This window comes from Panulirus ornatus, chromosome 40 (genome assembly GCF_036320965.1).
Source record: "Panulirus ornatus isolate Po-2019 chromosome 40, ASM3632096v1, whole genome shotgun sequence".
NCBI lineage: Eukaryota > Metazoa > Arthropoda > Malacostraca > Decapoda > Palinuridae > Panulirus > Panulirus ornatus.
Window position 1 is genome coordinate 13,114,592 of NC_092263.1, and position 20,469 is coordinate 13,135,060.

The following is a 20,469-nucleotide window of genomic DNA, read 5'->3' on the forward strand; positions in this document are numbered from 1 at the left end:
TTGAAAAGAGAAAAAGGTATGACTAGCTTCTTTCTTCTTAACATATGGCAGCACACATTTTAACACACTTATCATTTCCAAAAATGCAAAACATCATCATCCCCTGATCTACAAGGAGGTTACATTTCTGAAAACCTTGTCACAAGTTGGGGCTTTGTAAACCGAGTCATTGAAATCTATTACATTACTTGTTTGCCTTCATCCATTCCTGGTGCTATCACATCCCACAGGAAACAGTATCACTACCCCCTGCTTCAGCGAGGTAGTGCCAGGAAAACAGACAAAAAAGGCCACATTCGTTCACACTCAGTCTCTAGCTGTCATGTGTAATGCACCAAAACCACAGCTCCCTATCCACATCCAGACCCCACAAAACTTTCCATGGTTGACCCCAGAAGCGTCACATGCCCTGGTTCAGTCCATTGACAGAAGGTTGACCCTGGTATACTAGGTCGTTCCAATTCACTCTATTCCTTGCACACTCCTCACCCTCCTGTATGTTCAAGGCCAAAATCTTTTTCACGCCATCCTCCCACCACCAATTTGGTCTCCTGCTTCTTGTTCCCTTCATCTCTGGCACATACATCATCTTTGTCATCTTTCCTGTCAATCTTTCCCTCACTTATTTTCACAATGTGTTCAAACCATTTCAACACACCCTCTTCTACTCTCAACCACTTTTTTTTTTTCCACACATCTCTCTTACCCTTTCATTACTTACTCGATCAAACCACCTTACACCACATACTGTCCTCAAACATTTCATTTCCAACACATCCACCCTCCTCCATACAATTCTATCTATAGCCCAAGCCTCATAACCATATAAAATTGTTGGAACAACTATTCCTTCAAACATACCCATATTTGCTCTCCAAGGTAACATTCTCTCCTTCCACACATTCTTCATCGCTCCCAGACGCCCCATGACTCACTTCCGCTTCCATGGTTCCATTTGCTGCTAAAGCCACTTCCAGATATCTAAAACACTTCACTTCTTCCAATTTTTTTCCATTCAAACTTACACACTAATTAACTTGTCTCTCAACCCTACTGAACCTAATAACCTTGCTCTTATTTACATTTACTCTCAACTTTCTCCTTTCCCACACTTTTCTAAGCTCAGTCACCAACTTCTGCAGTGTCTCACATGAATCAGCTACTATAGCTGTATCATTGGCAAACAACTGACTCACATCCCCGGCCCTCTCATCCCCAACAGACTGCATACTCGCCCCTTTCTCCAAAACTCTTGCATCTACCTCCCTAACTACCCCATCCATAAACAATTAAACAACCATGGGGTCATCACATAAGGTGGCTGCTAATAGTCATGGCTGGGCTTGCTGATTTGTGTCCAGCATCTAACCAATTTATTGTAATAAAATACACAGGTGCCAAAGACAGAGGGCAGAATTGGTATCTGGTACCTGTGTGTATACAGGTTGAGGTTCTTATGGAGGAGAGATATGGAGGAGAGGTAATCAGATGGAGTGCTCTTCAAAGTTTCTTTCTCAACAGGCACAAAAGTAATCTGAGTGGATCCACCTCCAAGGTCAAGAGCCACTAAAGTATCCTTAGAATCCTCAGTGATGCGATCTGCAAGTAAAACACCATCCACTGAACATTATGAAAACTTATTATCTTTATAATAGAACTTTTAAGATGACTGATTTTTTTGTGAATTCTGTCAAGCATTACAAACTAATTGTTATTCAGTACTTTTTAGCATGGAAAGACATCTAAAAATTTACACCTATCAAAAAAGATTTATCATATCCTGACTTCCTTTAAAAGGAACCCAAAACTTAAAACTATTCATATTACATAACATAATTTGGCTAACTTTAAAAAAAATCATTTTTCAATTTATACTGACATTATATAAAATTTTGCCAATAACTTTGGAAGTCTTACTCCCATCTCTTCACCTTATCAAGTATTTTCACACTAAAGCACAATGCATACTTACATTCTCAAACATGCATACATTTATCATTCCTTTCCTTAGTACTACAGTAATTTTCTTGTCTTTCAACAATCAAGAAACACACAGTAGCATCTGTATATTCATCTTTACCTTCTGAACTACTCAGGATTCACAAGTTTTAAACCTCCCCATGAAGCAAATCTTCAAGCCAACTACACATTAAAGTTTTTTCAAATACACCTAACTTTGAATCTAAGATTCAGTTATTCCTTTGGCTGTGGTGCTCATAATATCCACTGTACACACTCTGTGTATGGGAGACTAAAAAAAATCATTATTTTGTTATCAGAAGCAACTGGAAAAAGTTTTCTGAATAGATTCACACATAAGGTGAACAACTGTTAATGTATGCTATGTACCCTCTAAGTCATGCTGCTCCCCTGCTAGGGCTCTGAAGTATGCTAGCTGTACCTACAATGGTGTAATGTGTGATATTTCTTAAAAGTTTTTGTCACAAAAAAAATATGATTACAAAAGATTCTTACAACTAGCACCTATCATTTGAAAGTTTTACAGACTCCCAAATCATTGCAAGATGAGAGGGTGCAGATCTCATTTAGACCTCCTTAACATTTTTCCACAGACCTATAAACAGTGCCTATCATCTAAATTATCAAATTATTTTTATCTCATTATACTTGATCGCCATTTCCCACATCAGCAAGCTAGTGCCAAGAAACAGACAAAGAAAGGCCAATCCACTCATATACATGTATATATACATAAAAGCCCATACATGCACATATACATATTTATTCATTCATTTATTTATAATACTTTGTCGCTGTCTCCCATGTTAGTGAGGTAGCGCAAGGAAACAGACGAAAGAATGGCCCAACCCACCCACATACACATGTATATACATTAATGCCCACACACGCACATGTACATACCTATACATTTCAACATATACATACATATACTAGGAGAGGGGGGCTGGAAATCCTCCCCTCTCGTTTTTAATTTTCCAAAAAAACGAACAGAGAAGGGAACCGAGTGAGGATATTCCCTCAAAGGCTCAGTCCTCTGTTCTTAATGCTACCTTACTAATGCAGGAAATGGTGAATAGTATATATATATAAAAAAAACATACATATACATACACATGTACATATTCATACATGCTGCCTTCATCAATTCCCGCCGCACATGAAATGGCACCCACCTCCACCCGCGTGTGCACAAGGCAGCACTAGGAAAAGACAACAAAGGCCACATTTGTTCACACCCAGTCTCTAGCTGTCATGTGTAATGCACCGAAAACAGATGACAGCTAGAGAGACATATATACATACATATACATCCACATACACAGACTTATACATATATACACATGTACATACTCATACTTGCTTGCCTTCATCCATTCCTGTGGCTATCCCGTCCCATAGGAAACAGCACTGCTACCCCCTGCTTCAGCAAGGTAGCACCAGAAAACCGACAAAAAAGGACACATTTGCTCACACTCAGTCTCTAGCTGTCATGTGCCTTTTAACTGCATAAAATCCATTATATCTGATTCTGCTAGTTCAGTATAGGCTTGCACTGCTCTCGAAAACATCGTGCATTTTGATTTCAGTCCCCTCTTAAGAAATATCAGACTGAGAGATGTTTTTCATCTGATATCCTGATCCGGCACTCTTGAATATCTAATTTCTACATAATTCACAAATCTTCCCCAGCAAAAAATGTCTTATACTGCTTCCGCAAATTCCTTCATTCACAAAATCCATGTTCTTGCAATTAACTTCTACATCTTGTCATATAAATCCTCGAAATGATTCACCAATCCACCCAATCATTCCATTTAAACATGATTCAGCTATGCCTAACATACCTCATGTCATACACTGTCTGCATCTAAAATACTAACAAATAAGATGACATTACACAAACAAGGATGAAACACAACCACAAACAATCCAAACAAGGTCACTCATTGCACTAAATATTCTTTCATGAGCATCCCCTCCAGTGTAAACAGCAATCAGTAGACTTCCATGGAACTAAACTTCTTAATGTTCTTTTTCTAACCTGATTTTACAAGGTGCAATAGTCAATAGTGAAGAACACTTTCCATTATTTCACTGTAATTTTCCACACAACATATGTGCCTAAGTACAAACTCCCAGTCTACTCTTACTTTTTCTTTTATATATCATTTGTTTCTTGCCTTAACTGATTAAATAATCCTCTTCAAATAAAAAAAATTTCTACTGTAGCAACAATAAAATACCTATAACTTACCCATGAGGTAGTTAACAGTGAACCAAGAGAAGATTCCTTCATCACGACCATCCATGATGCCAACTGAGTTCTCTGTAGTGTGGAATCCCGATGATTCCAGGACATGTTTCACCTTTAAAAAAAATGATAAGGTAAACAGTATGCAGTGAAAAACACCAAATATGTTAGTCCACAAAAGTTACAAACCTTAGAGAAAGTTGGCTTCAGCTAACTTGGTCATTCAACCCATTAGTAATACTGGTAAACATAAAATCTAAGTCTTGACTTTCTCTAAAAACAAGCACAAGATTTATGTAACATATAACCAACATATAAGAACCCACTGATGACTTTAAAACAATGCTTTTCCTGATGAACTAATCTATTTCACTTCAACTTAACACTTTCTTGGCGAGTCTTTCTTTCCCAGAGTACACAAATACATTTCACTTCATTTGGCTGTCTGGATTATTTTCAAAGCCAAGCTCCAAGACACAGAACCCCATTGGGGAAAATCAATATTGATCTAAAAGAGATATAAAGGAAAGACCCATTCGTGACAGTCTTTCAAGCACATTTGTATAACTGGTCTTTCCCTCGGAGGAGCTCTGAAGATTTCTATGTGGTCCCTGACATTTCAAAAGCTTCTAATGAGATTTAATACACTTCTTATTTCAAAATTTCATCTTTAGGCTTCTCCTTCCTTACTCAATGCACTTAATGCCAGTTTTCTTTTCAGTCAGCCTACTGTTTTACTCAACAATGATCTTCTGAACAATTCCATCCACTCTTATTGTGATATTTCTGCATCCTTCTAGTCACTTCTATAAATCACAAAATTTCCTCAATTGATCTGATATCTCTGCATCCTTCTAGTTACTTCTTTAATTACAAAATTTCCTCATTTGCTCAAACTACCTCTCACTTTACCCCAGCTATTTCTCCTAATTCATGCCTGAAATACACATCAATCTGTGCCATCAGTAGTGTAGAAATCTTCATGACAGTTGTATCATGCATGATTGTGGTATGTGTACTGTGGGAGAGTTAATAATGAACGTTCGCACTCTTACATCTGCTCAATGATTATGGCTTAACCCCTACCTACAAAACCACTGTTTTACCTAAAAATATCTTTAAACAATATATTTCACTATAGAATATCCTAATGGGAAATTCTAACCTCCTTTAGCAGTGCTTCTGCCTTTTCACTGGGTAAAAGTCGGAGTCCTGCTGTAGCTTTCAGGACCAAGGGAGTGGAAGCCCAACTCTGGCGAGGTATACGTTTCTTGGCAAGTTCTAACAAGGGCACCAGCGATTCAGCTCCCTGTACAGAAACACACATATATTACATTTCTTGAGAAACATTTAGAAAAGCTATTTGTGACAGAATAGCATTCTGCACAAGGATGAATACTTCCTTTCTCTCAATGCATAAAAGCACTGCCATCCATTACTCGAAAAGTACTTGACTAAAAATAAAAATCAGTAGTCCTATGAATGTGTAATAATAAGATATAGAAAAGGACCAGAAACCTGAGAAATACATATACTATTACCTTGCTGAGGTTATCACATTTCATCAAACATCCCAAAGCATAAGCTGTCACAAAGGAAAAGTTATACTAATATGTTACATGTAGTACCAGCCCACGGATCCTACACAGCCAATATATACATTATGCACAGTAAAATATGATAATTGACATAACACCATCACATCACTCTATACACACTATGATACAATATACACACGACTGTATTCTAAAATCACCCTAGTCTCTGAGATAAATGAAGAGACCCTATTTGAACATGCAGATTATATACAACTATATCAATGAGGCACAGTAACAAAACACCCAATAAAACCATACAGCAGCTCATTCATTTTACAGGAAAACTGCAAATTATATACATACATGCAAATATTACTCAGCCATATGAAATTATATACACCTACACTACAGCTCAATATTCACAAAACCAACTATGAGAAGTATTACACAACTACACACGAACTTGCAGAGAGACAATTAGAAATTACCTTCACAGGATCATCGGCATAACTGGAGAGACCTGGTTTCACTTCATGCCACAATTCATCATCTAGCTTTAGAGCATTGTCTGCAAAAAAGCATTGTGGGTCAGATTAAAGAGAAGTTCATGTTCAACTAAGACGCTACCTCCATTTAACTTGACTGACAAAAGTACATTATACTGTACATCAATATGGCAAAAGTACATCATACGTTATATCAATCATGTAAAAAGGATACATGGACAACCTCTGCACTGAATAAAAGTAATGAGTGACAATTCTGGGCGTTAATGCAGTTCTTATCTTTCAACACCTAGCTATTAAAAATGAAAACACATTTTCTAAATGAAAAATATTCTAATCAAATATTATGCAATAAATACCTTCTCTGACTTATATGACAGTGCTTAAAAGTACATTAATACTGTACATGCAAGGTCCTCTTTTAATAGCAACATAGAAGTAATTCCAAATGAATGACTTAAAAGCAAAATCCTGACTTTAATAAGTTAATAGTCATTACAAGAGTAACTCATATTTCAAACATTATGTTCTCACACTTTCTGTAGAGCATACTTCACAAGTTTAAATATCTTTTCAAAGAAAATGAAATAATCATTCAAATCATAGAAATATCTATCAAAAACTATGAAACTGTAAATACCTAAAAAAGGGTGCAAAACATATAAATAGGAACTAACAAAAAAAAAAATACTGATAAAATCTATTACTATGCAGAATCTAATAACATGAAGTTACTCCAATAGTTGAGATATATATAGATTAACAAAAGAAGTATACACACACACACACACACACACACACACACACAGGGAAAGGCAGTCCATTAATCAGGTATCAAAGAAGATAAAAAAAGAAATAAGGGGCAAGAATTAGGAAACAGTTGTGATGATGAAAAAAGACACAGGGCAGAAATCTGGGGACAATGAATCATAATGACAATGATGTACTGAACAAAACTATAAAAAGGATGACATAGACTGGCAGAAACAGGACAACTGGGAAATTTAAGAAGTTTCAGACAATGTCTACTGGATGTCCTAGTTAAATATATGATGGTGTATGGGAACATTCTTTGTAAGTCAGAAGTCACAGAGGTGGATGGATCATAAATAAAGGAATCAGCCAATACATGGGCAATAAAAACAACTGAGAGTGGTGTTGAAATATCTAAATATGCGATGATATGGCTGGAAGACAGTCCATTTAAAGAGGAAAGGGAAGCAAAGGATGAGAGAACACCAGAAAGCTCCTTGAGAATGTGAACTTGCTGGAGAGACTCAAATCATTCCTAAACAGTCTTCAGAATAATGCCTAGCTTGCATTATTAATGAAAAGTACTGACGAGCATGACAACATGCAGAGATGTAGTTAGGCTTCAACAGGTTAAATATTTGGTCAATGAAATTTAATTCAACGAAGTGCAAGGCAGTAAAGAGGAAACAGTAATATACAGCCAGGTTATTACTATCATTTCACAAAAAGCAAATTACTGGAGTTAACCAGTAATAATACCTGGCACGTCACTAGAAAATGACATTAGGAAAGCTTGAGTAAATATCAGTTAATGTCAAAATTGCCTTCAAGGAAATAAGCTGCAGGAATCTGTGTGAAAGAGGGATTTAACAATGTCCCTATCATATCACCTGAGTCCCACATTAAAGGAGACACAACGTCTGCTGTCAAATATCAGAATAGCATTCAAATAAATAAATAAAGGAAGTATTCAGCAAGCTCCTCGCATCCTTCATAGGGTGAAAACTGGAATGTGCTTTTCAAGTGTGGTCATTGCACCTACAGAAGCACAAAAACCTAAAAGGAATGAAAAGGTCCAAAAAAAAAGGAGAAAAACATGGTGACAATTAAAAAAAACCTGATTTACAGGCACAGGATAGAGGCTTACATTTGCCCATCAAAGAAGAGAAGAGAGAGGGTGACCTGACCACATCCTTTGAGTTATCAAATCAGACTGATGATGTAAACAATGAATAGTTCTTCAATAGATGAAGGGGTAGAACAAGCAGAGAACACAAAACAAAATCAGGAAAGAAACTTGTAACAAAAGATGTAAATAAGTACTTTTACTGTATAAGAAAGGTAGACGTACAAAATAAACCGATGCGGTCAATGCAGACAGCATACAAATGTTTAAAAGGTTGTATTATAGTAGAAAATGTCCAAAAGATGGGGCAATATCAACCTACATCTCTGGTGCCCATTCCCTTTGGGAATTCCTATCAAGGGAGTGGCCACAGCAAAAGGGCCTCCACTCATTCCTGTTCATACATGACTCCCTCAAACACGTATCTCCACACACTCTTCCCCTACTTTTATCCCCCCTAGTAATCTGCCACTCTAATTTCCCATGTCACAGGTGGTCCTCCTCTCAAACCAACCCCTTTAATTGTACCATCATACACTTTCCTTGTAATTTCCTCATCATGCATACTTTCCACATGCCCAAACCACCTCAAAGTATTAAGTTTTACCCACAAGTGTAAAACTCCATCCTCAATACAGTATAAATAGGTAAGTATTTACAAGCATACATAGACACTGAGACTGTGAAACAAAAATTCATTTATATATATTCTTTTCATACATATTCGCCATTTCCCGCCTCAGCGAGGTAGCGTTACATACCAACTTCTTATTTACTTGTATCACAAACCTAGAGCATACAGTAAAAGTATTCTTAATAGAAAACAAGCAATGTAGAAATAAACATTTCAGTATTTCATTAACCATTTTGCCTTACAATAAATCAAAATAAAACTGAGTTAAGAAATTAACTGACAGCCTTGGCTAAAGTCCCAAGAGGGGCAGAGCTGTATTGTCTATGTGACTAACAATAAATCAGTAAAGTAATTATCAAAACTGTCATGTATCAAAACTTAAAAGGAGTGCTTATCTGGGATAAATCATCAAACTGTCCCACACGTTAAAGTTAAGAATACCTATCAATGTTAGTTTTACTTGTCAAGATGACTAAAAAACTGTTAACAAAAAATGGAACATGGTACATTTCAATGGGATAATCTGTAAACTGTTAATACATTGAGAGAGTACTAAGGGTTTGTCAAAAGCAACCTATGCTAAAATGGGTTACAAAATACAGCTATTTGTACATAATTTCAAGGTTACATACCCAAAATAGTTTCTTGGAGAACTACACTAGTGTTACTCCCTGAATACCAAATTAAATCTAATAAAACCTGTTATTAGTCTACAGTGACACAATCCAATTAAGAGCTGTCCAGTAAGTAAGTGCATGGGTGTGCATGAATGCTTGTGGATGCATGTCAATATGTGTGTAAGTGTTTATGTTTGTGCATACATCATGCAAGTGTAAAAAGCTGAGCCAGCCTATATAAGAGAATCTTATTCAGTTATTTACTAATAATAAAGAACTGGTGCCATCTTAAATCAAGATTAAACCATCCAACAGTGATTCCTGAGTGATCAAGGAGATTAATGATTCCAAAATTTTGGTCCCCTTATCACAGCCATAAAGAGCGTGGAAAAACATTTTCATGCTTCTTAGATTATTAAGCGAAATCTACAGAGAAATCCTCCATGGTTTTCTAACATACTGAGAGAGTTGAGAAGTGACCACTACTTCCAGTTGTTCTTACCTCTTTTTCATTTCTGTTTTATGCTCTTCTGGATTTGAATGACCTAACTGCCTTTATCTTAAATGTGAAACCATTCTAAAGGTTAAAGTTTTCACAATGTTGACAGAGTGCAACTTCCTCTGCTATATCTAAAAAAAGAAAGAAAAAAAATACCTTGGCATATCTGAACACTGCTGCAGTGACTAAACAGAATGTATGGAATGAATGGGTAAGAAATTTGAGAATGACTCTTTATTATAGAATGTTGCATAATTACTAATTGCATGAACGATGGAATACAATATCAACTTGGCTATTCACATATTGCATACCTAATCCTTATCAATTGGAGGAAAGAAACCATAACATAATCATGTTTTGCCTCATGTTTACAAATCCAAACTGCTATTTCTTGCATTCAGACCATAATGGCACCAGCCTATCAAGAAGCCTTAAATTAAAAGCTAAAGCAACTAGTAGCATATGGTATCTTCTTTAAGATGTACCAGATCTTCATGCAGTCATTTACCCAAAATACAAAATATGGGTAACTAAGACTATGCATAACTATAAAACACTGATGAGCAAAATAAAAATTCCAGCACAACCATGGGCTGGCTCAGCTCAGCATGCCCATCACAGGAGAGAGGGAAAAAAGAAGCAAGAAGTTTACCACAAGAAGAGTTATTTGCGATGAAGCTAAGTGGTCCTTTGGCCACTACTGTCTCCTCACACCCTCCACCTGTTAACAACAGCACACCCACTAGTATAACATATAGTGTTTGCTACTAAACCAGCCTCAGGCATCTATCCTTAATTCTGCAATATCTTACAACTGTTTTTATATTACAAATTCAATTCTAAATCTTATAATTATGTATACATAAAATCAGGTCTTTCATATCTAATTTCTTTTTTCAGGAAAGCATATTATTGTATGTACAATTAACCCTTTCACTGCAGATGGCAGAAAATTGCAGTTTCTTTCCATTCATTGTGAATGGTACATAAAGTACTGGGATTCCTGCTTTTGAAAATATGGTACAAGGAGTTGTAATGTAAAAATCATAATGCAGTTTGCTGTTATTTACCATATGCAGATATAAAGCACATCAGGTATTTTCCTTCTATGTTTCAGTTACCCTCGAGACATTGGAGAGAGCAGTACGACAACATTACGAAGCCGCAACTGCAGAAAATCCATCTCTTGGATTTATTGGGGTATCTTGGATATAACAGTTCATGCAAAACAGATATACATATCATTTGATATATATGCTACATCAAATACTGATATACCATAAAACTATTGGTGTAACAAAAGCAAGTAAAATACAAATGCATATTCATTGATCTGGGGGAGATGACTGGCTTCTTACAAATAATGACATGCACCCTTTTATGATTCATAGCACCAGTATATACAACTACATTCAAACAAGTGCTGTATTTCTGTACTCATGATTAATACTGTATTCACTGATACAAATAAAATAGATTTTTTCATGAATTCTCAAAAATCTATGGCAGGAAGTGTGTGCTGGGTCATTAGCCAGCTGCAGTGAAAGGATTAAAATTCATCAAAGTAGTTTACCTGCAGCAACAAAGGTACCTGATACAGCTTCATCATAATAATCAAAATCTTATTCCTTGGTACTAAATTTGGAAAATGAAATTCAAATTAAAGATAAGATTTGATGCATGGTGTAACCCTAAACAATCACATATGATTTAGAGCAACATTAACAATAAGGATAAATCTATGAAAAGCTAAATGTGGAAAACTCATGAGTTGTAAGCTAAAAGGTAAGAAAAGAAAAAAGATAATACATCATTTTTTCAAAGAATTAAATTTTCTGATATACCTGATGAAATACAAGTATTCATATTTTGAAGAAAGTGAAATGATATATGCACAGATTAATATGCTTGTATAACCCATCTGTACCATACAGACCTTCTGAACTCAAAGAGTGGCCTGGGTAGAACCTCTTCCTAACATCAACATGCTAGTACATTTCTAGAGCTTCCTCCAAAGAGCAATTAATATCACACAGGTGTTCTTTCATTCTGCCATTTCCCCTTACCCTATGTCTAATTGTACATCTATTTTCACAAACTTCATAGATGCACTTATTCAGTAATTCTCAGTGCATTTAAACTCTCACGAAGTTTATGTCATCAAAGTGCTACAACTTTTAATCTATTAATCATCTTACTCATAACATATCATCCTTCAATCTATCCCTTCCTCATGATATCCATTCTCTAAATATGTTACAAAAGCATGACCCTACCCACCAATGATTCCCATCCCAGCATAGCCCCCACTTTCCCTGACCTCCCCATCCCCTGCATGGCCCTCTCTTTCCCTGACCCCCATTCCCTGCATGGCCCTCTCTTTCCCTGACCCCCATCCCCTGCATGGCCCTCTCTTTCCCTGACCCACATCCCTAGTGCTCAGCCCTCTCATTCACTGAGCAACCCCACCCCAGAACAGCCCTTCCTTCCCCAAAATCCTAACTTATGGTGCATACTATGTCACACAGCAATCACTTAAAAATAAATATATGCAAAAAAAGATGTAAAACCAAAAACAGTATCACAAACTGGCTATCACTGTAAACCTTTACATGCCTGATGTGAGAGTGTTGCGGGATTGGACATCACGCTGTCTTTGACTAAAGACCTCAGCATGTGAATTACAGGAAGCTGACTCTTTATCTTCCTCTTACTCATTTATGTATTTATGTGTCATGCATTTTTCAATTCTTTTTTTTCCTTAGCACATTTATGCTCACATCATATATATATATATATATATATATATATATATATATATATAAGCACTAACAATCATCCACCTACTATCACTAATAATAATAATAACAACAATAATAATCATAGTCATAATAAAAATAATAACAACAATAAGTGTGGCTTTGATGAATCTGAAAAAAAAAAGCATATGACAGGGTTAATAAAGATGCTTTGAGGAAGGTGTGGGAAGATATGAGCAAAGAGGTTCTTTTTTCAGGAGAGTATGTGAAATATGGGAGGGAGGAGGGTAGAGTGGTTCAAGGTAAAGGTGGATCTACATTATGGAAGTTCTGTCACCACGACTGTTTAATCTGTTCTCAAATGGGGTGGTGACACAGGAGGGGATAGGAGGACCTGGGTGAGAAGTCATTTGCTACATGCAGATGACAAAGCTCTGGTGGCAGATTCCAGTGAGAAACGGCAAAAGCTGGAGTCTGAGTCTGAGAGAGCATTAAAAGAAGGATGATAAAAGTTAAGAGGATATGAAAGCAGGATGATAAAAGTTAATGTGAATAAAAGTCAGTTATGAGGTTTAGGGGGAAGAGAGACAGGATGGTTTGAGTGTGAGCTTGAATGAAGAGAACCTGGAGAAAGTGGCTTATCTTAGAAATTCAAGAATGGATATAGTAGTAGATAGAACTATGGGTCCTGAAACAAACCACAAGCAGAGGAGGAGGCAAAGGTCTTGGGTGCATAGAGGAGTGCATAAGAGGGTTAACTGTTTGTGAGGGCAAAGACAGGTGTGTTCAATCGTATATTAGTCCTGATGGTGCTGTATGGATGCAAGTTCTGGGTCCTTTATGCCAAAGTACAGAAGAGGGTAAATGTCCTAGATATGAAATATTCAAAGACAACATTTGGGGTAAAGAATGTTGATCTAGGAAAGAATGAGAGGCTAAGAGAGATATGTGGTGGTAAGAAGAGTATTAGAAGAGACTTAAAAGATATGATATCTGAAGAGGTGGGAACAAGGATGAGGAGATAGATGCTCTAAGCTATCAGGGTCTGATCATGCAAAAGGGTGTAAGGCTTGGAGCAACATGGAATACTAGGGGTGACATGCTGTCAGTAGGATTAACCATAGCACAGAAGTAGTCAGAAGAAACCAGCGGAAACTGTGGGGCTTGGTTGTGGATAGGGTGCTGTGGTTTAAGAGCATTATATGCAAGAAATACAGAGTGAATATGAGTAAATGTCATTCTTCATCTTCTTGATGCTACCTTGCTAAAACAGGATTATTCATATCATTGATTATACTTGGTCACTGTCTCCCGTGTTAGTGAGGCAGCACAAGGAAACAGATGAAAGAATGGCCCAACCCACCCACATACACATGTATATACATAAATGCCCACACACGCACATATAAATACCTATACATTTCAACATATACATACATATACACAGACATACGCATATATACACATGTACATAACCATACTTGCTGCCTTCATCCATTCCCGTCGCCATCCCACCACACATGAAATGGCACCCCTCCCCCGGAGTGCACGCGAGGTAGCACTAGAAAAAGACAACAAAGGCCACATTCATTCACACACAGTCTCTAGCTGTCATGTGTAATGCACCAAAACCACAGCTCCCTTTCCACATCCAGGCCCCACTAAACTGTCCATGGTTTACCCCAGACACTTCACAAGCCTTGGCTCAATCCACTGACAGCACATCTACCCCAATATACCATATCGTTGCATTTCACTCTATTCCTTGTACGCCCTTCACCCTCCTGTATGTTCAGGCCCCGACCGCTCAAAATCTTTTTCACTTTATTCTTCCACCTCCAATTTGGTTTCCCACTTCTCCTTGTTCCCTCCACCTCTGACAAGTATATTCTCTTTGTCAATCTTTCCCCACTCATTCTCTCCATATGACCAAACCATTTCAATACACCCTCTTCTGCTCTCTCAACCACACTCTTTATTACCACATATCTCTCTTACCCTTTTATTACTTACTCGATCAAACCACCTCACACCACATATTGTCCTCACACATTTCATTTCCAACACATCCACCCTCCACACAACCCTATCTATAGCCCACGCCTCCCAACTATATAACATTGTTGGAACCACAATTCCTTCAAACATACCCATTTTTGCTCTCCGAGATAATGTTATCGCCTTCCACACATTCTTTAACACTACCAGAACCTTCACTCCCTCCCCCACCCTGTGACTCACTTCTGCTTCCATTGTTCCATCCGCTGCTAAATCCACTCCCAGATATCTAAGACACTTCACTTCTTCCAGTTTTTCTCCATTCAAACTTACATCCCAATCAACTTGTCCCTCAACCCTACTGAACCTAATAATCTTGCTCTTAGTCACATTTACTCTCAGCTTTCTTCTTTCACACACTTTACCAAACTCAGTCCCCAACTTCTGCAGTTTCTCACCCGAATCAGCCACCAGTGCTGTATCATCAGGATATGCTGAAAATAATGACACTGGGAGAGTGGATGTGAGTGAATGAGGCCAACTCTTCATCTGTTCCTGGTGCTACCTAGCTAACATGGGAAATGGCAAAAATGTATGAAAGAAATAAAAGACAATAATAATAATAACAATGATAATGATAATAATAATGATACTGTAACATCACTTGACCAAATTCTTACCTGTGAGGCTCTTAAAGAACGTGAAAGCCAGTACACGAGAGCCTGTCGACCCTGCATCAATTATAACTGCATGTACTCGCTCCTGCACACCTAGGGCCACAGATACATGGTCCAAGGAGTTGGTGCTGTGCCCAACACTCTTCAGGGGCCAGGTGTTGTGTAGAGTTACTGAGGAAAGAGAGCATAACGACATAAAAGAATCTAACTGATTTCACGTGCCTATAGTCTCACTTGCTGACAAGATATTCATAAAATCCTCTGTTCACATGTCTATAAACACATGAAGTCCTCATTTGGTATTATCTAATATCTATCAATTTACAATATCTCATACTATATATTCAATTTGGAAACCATGCACTTAAATTCAGACATGTTCATTTCTATTACTGAATGTAATGTGTTAACTTGGAATCTTTTATCACCTCAAAATCTATTGAGAACAAGTAAGCATATAAAGTGCATTGGCTAATGCTTGATGTTCTCCAGGAGCAATATGTAATAATACATCTATACTTATTTTCAAGTTAATGTACTATTACTATATTTTCATACAAAAACCAATATCCCTTTTATGAGGCTCCTGCAACCTCAAGGGTGCATTTCAATCAGTGGCAAGGAAATGATGGACTTTTTTTGCAGAAAAAAAAGCTCATCACTGAGACTTTACTCTTTTTTGTCCACTGACAATAATTAGTCACTTTCCACTCAAAGTGTAACCACAAGCAGGTAAAGCCCAGTAACACCCATGTTACTGTATTTCAATATCAACATAATTTTCAAATCATAATCCCTTATGCAGTGGAAAATCTGTTACTGCCTCTATACTAGTGTTGTAAACATGATGCTATTTGTGCTAAACTTAGAAGGACTGTTCACTGCAATCAAGTCTGGTGCATGTCACATCATGCTGCTACAGCTGTATTGATTATTCTGACACTGAACATATCTGTCCTCTTTTCTTTTTATAGTGTGGTCTAATGTGACTGTGCACTAACGATTCAAACATTTCAATCTATCATTCAAAATCATGCCTTCTGGATATGTTTAAATATGCAAAATCTGATTCAGATTCATGAACCTCTGAAATGAGGATATATCTACATCTGTAATAGACAGTGACAAGATTTTTCTAGCTGGAATTCAGGTCATAAAGTATACATTAACGAGAACTTTAGCAACTTTGAAAATTTTTCATTAAAACTTACCCAGTACAATCAGTGACGTAAGGGTGAAAATGACAAGATAAAAGAAAAGTCTCATCAGACGGAATGAAGTATGCATTGTGCCCGAAGAAGCAATACCTTTTGCAGCCACTCCCATGTCACCTCCTGACTGTAAAGAAAGATCTGAATCAAAATTCACAAAACTATCATTTCTGAACTTTAAAAGAACAATTTGTTAGAGGGAATGATGACAGTCCCAAAAATGAGTACAGATTTGCCTGCATTGTGAACAATGACTCCGAAACCAAGGGCAAATTCTAGAAACCAAAGAAAACATCATAAAAAACAAAAGCACAATAAACATCTACAAAACATGTCAAACAAAAGAACAAGTTATCAGAAAACCTTTCATTGGGCTCCTGTAATTTCAAGACTGCACTGTAGTTAGCAACAGGGAAATGACCGATTCCACTAGAAAAAAATTTCCTCAATGATACTGCACTTTCTCTCCAGTGACAGTGATACAACCTTATCAACTTCCTCTCATGTCTCAACTTGAACCCCTAAAACTTCATTTCAATGTTGCTTTTCTTCCCTTCCTACCTTCTTTAAAGATACACTTTGGTTTCACTGAGTTGGTTTCCAAGCCAAGGATTTGACAGGTCATTCTGTCCAACAATTACGTGCATGTTGGAAAGTCAAGGAGTGGCCAATTCAAACAAGTTTTCTTTCCACATTTCTTCTGTTACACAAAGGAACTTCCTTTAAAAAGCATATTCACATTCACCAGAAAAACAACTGACACTTTCTCCTTAATCAGCCATATGCTTCATAAGAAGTAACTATGATGGATGAATTTTCTATAATAAATCTCTACCTGTTAATATTACTCCATTCCTAACCAGGGTGGATCTACAAACAGAAAATAAGTTTATACAGAGACTACATAGAAAGAAATCAATATGGCATACGTATCAGCAACATACCCCTTTATAAATTTTCCTCCCAATGCACAATGCAGCATGATAATAATCATGTTAGCATATACTTTTCTCTTAAGATAGTAAAATGAACCTAATATGACAAGCAAATTTGGTTCTGAAGATTAGGCTACTATTTTGCTTTGCCCCCTTACTCTTCCTGGGAAGAAAGACTTGGAATAACAACACAAAGCATCAAAAAGCAAAGAGATATAATATATCATATAATATGCATAACTATATAAACAACAGTAATATGCCTCAAACATTTTGGTATTGCTAAGAAACTTAGAATTCACATGAAAGGCAAGCTTTCACTTCATTCACAGTGTATTTACCATTTCAATATCCACCAATGAATCTTTCCCATTTATAGCATTGCTATAATGGCGCACTGATGAATCAACTCTTGCTGCCACAGCCCGTAATCGTAAATCATTACATTCCTCTTCAACCATCATGTTTCCTCATATATCTTTTCATGAAACTATACACCAAACTGTTATCTAAAGCATGGACAACCAAAAAGTTAAAAAATATGCTTCAACAAGTCTTATTTACAGCTTTCTATTTCAATTCTGGATAACAAATGCACTACAAATGAAGACTGCATTTTCTATGGTCATTTCAATACACTATCTCCAATTGACTTCAACAATTATCCATCCAGTAGCAGTTAACATCCGGGAAGGGCCACAGAGTTAACTTAGGGAGCTCCATAGTTAACTCAAGGAGGGCCATACAGGTAGCTCAGGGAGATCCACACACTTAACTTGGGGAGGGCTAAACAGTTATTTCAGGGAAAGCCACACAGCTAACACTGGAAAAGCCACATAATTAACTCAGGAAGTGGTCATAGTTGACTCTGGGAGGGCAATATAGCTAACTCATGGAGGGCCAAACAGCTAGCTCAGGAAGGGCCACATAATCAACTCTGGGAGGGCCACACAGTCAACTCAGGGAGGGCTAACAACAAACTCAGGGAGGGCCACACAAAAGACTCTGGGAGGGCCACACAACAGACTCTGGAAGGGCCACACAAGTAACTCTGGGGACCAAACAGCTAACTCATGGGAGGCTATACAGTCAATTCAGGGAAAGCTAAACAGTTAACTCAGGGATGGCCACATAATCAACTGTGGGAGGTTACATAGCTGACTTCAGGAGAACCACATAGGTAATGCAGGAAGGGCCAAACTGCCAACTCATGAGGACACACATTCAACTCAAATAGGGCTTAACAAAATCAAGGGAAAATAACATAGTTGTCTCACAACAGAGCTAACTCAGGGAGAGTCACACAGAAAATGAAGCATGTGCCAGCCTGGCAGAAAGTGCAGCAGGTGTTATGAAGGCTAGAGCTCAAGTCGTTACACTTGCTGACACACCTGTGGACACTAATTGCTACACTATGCATAGTAAAAAAAAAAAAAAAAAAAAATCAGTGTTCAAAATGTTCAAACACTTGTCAACTGAGAGTCAATCATGAAATATAAGATATTATTCTTTACATTATCCAATGATTCAATTTATTGTTATTTTGACAAAATACAGAAACAGCAATAACTATTTGAGAGAAATACCAAATGGAGCATAATGTAACTAGTTAAGTTAGTTCATTACCCTTAGCTTGTACTCCTAATTATCAAGTTTGAGACTTCAGGCTGGAGTTTGATTAAATTGAAGTCTTAGAAATCAATGCATGGAAATTTACCATTATTCATGCATTTTGATTTCTCACACATTTTTCCTTCAAGGGAACACATGTCTCATATTCACAGAAAGTACTCAACTCAATCTGAATACTACAATTCAGTGGTATCAACTGTATGAGATGGTCTAGCTACTGAAACTAATTTCAGAGGTGAACCACATACATAAACTGCTCTACAAGCAACTTCTGTCTCCAGCATGTATTACTCCCATACATCAGGAACAAGGCAACGAGTATATCATGATTTTGTCAAATGGGTGCTTTTGTTTTCTGCAATTTTGCTCTCAGGTGTGCAAATAATAGATACTTTGCAGCATTCGCAGCATATGACTGACTTTCATTATCAATTCAATGAGAAGAGCGTGATAAAAAAGCATGAGTAACATACTTCTTGCCTAAAAGGACGATTAGACTCTAAAACTGAGGTAGGGACTGAGGTAATCTTGAATGATAAAGCACAAGGCAGTGAACTGATACCACTGTCTGAGATGTGTGTAAAGCAACAAATAGATACGTGATTCTGGGTTCTGCACCATTCCTAAGCATCGTTAAAAAAGATGTTCAAGGAAAATAATGATTTTGATGTGATCATTAAGGCTGAGAAACAGCGAGAATCAACATATCGCAAAGATAATAACTTAAAAAAAAGAAATTTCTTATCTTGCTGTTGTACCCCTCACCCCACTTGACTGAGATAAATGTTCTTCCACACAAGGCCCAACTATACCAAACCTAGAATAGGTTTTGCTTGGACGAATTTTGTTACAAATACCTCCAACATTCTCCAGATCATTACAGCCCTTCACATAAGACTACAGTATAGTTGATGGCAGTGTATTCAATAGATGCTGAAGTCATTTTCCCCAATACAATTACCCAGCAAACTTATAATAAATTAAATATAAAAAAAAAACCCGAGTAACGTTCTGCAAAGATTGTAATTACCATTGTGCACGCCACACCCTCCCTACCCCTCGATAATGACAAACCGAAAATAAACTGTAATAGTATTATAACCATAAATATGAAACACCGAATTGGCCTTATTATCAAAAAAAAAAAATCAAATCAACTGCCCAAATCCTCATCAACGGTGGAAATGCATGTTTCCTGTAATGACAAGACATCTCAGGACCTTTAACACCGAAATACTTAAACTAGTGACTTTTCTTCCAGCAGATTCAATCTATCATCATCTACCTGAACCCATATAACTTGTTACCCGGGACCAATCCGATAATACGGGTAAAAAATCGAGACTA

The 20,469-nt window shown here is 37.1% G+C and overlaps 1 protein-coding gene across 7 annotated transcripts in view; it reads right to left on the reverse strand.

Annotated features, from left to right (window-relative positions):
- Positions 1 to 20,469, reverse strand: part of LOC139761433 (ectonucleoside triphosphate diphosphohydrolase 5-like) — a 44,369-nt gene that overhangs the window by 17,577 nt on the left and 6,323 nt on the right. For 2 of the 7 annotated variants that reach the window (XM_071685623.1, XM_071685627.1), the window contains exons 2-8: positions 16,556 to 16,682; positions 15,348 to 15,515; positions 10,563 to 10,631; positions 6,261 to 6,340; positions 5,400 to 5,543; positions 4,238 to 4,349; positions 1,431 to 1,599 (exon numbers count right to left, since the gene is read on the reverse strand). In XM_071685623.1, the coding sequence (XP_071541724.1) occupies positions 1,431 to 1,599; positions 4,238 to 4,349; positions 5,400 to 5,543; positions 6,261 to 6,340; positions 10,563 to 10,631; positions 15,348 to 15,515; positions 16,556 to 16,682 (869 nt within the window). Of the gene's footprint in view, positions 1 to 1,430; positions 1,600 to 4,237; positions 4,350 to 5,399; positions 5,544 to 6,260; positions 6,341 to 10,562; positions 10,632 to 15,347; positions 15,516 to 16,555; positions 16,683 to 17,831; positions 18,049 to 20,469 lie in introns of those variants that run through there. The other 5 variants (XM_071685625.1, XM_071685624.1, XM_071685620.1 and 2 more) reach the window with 4 other exon arrangements.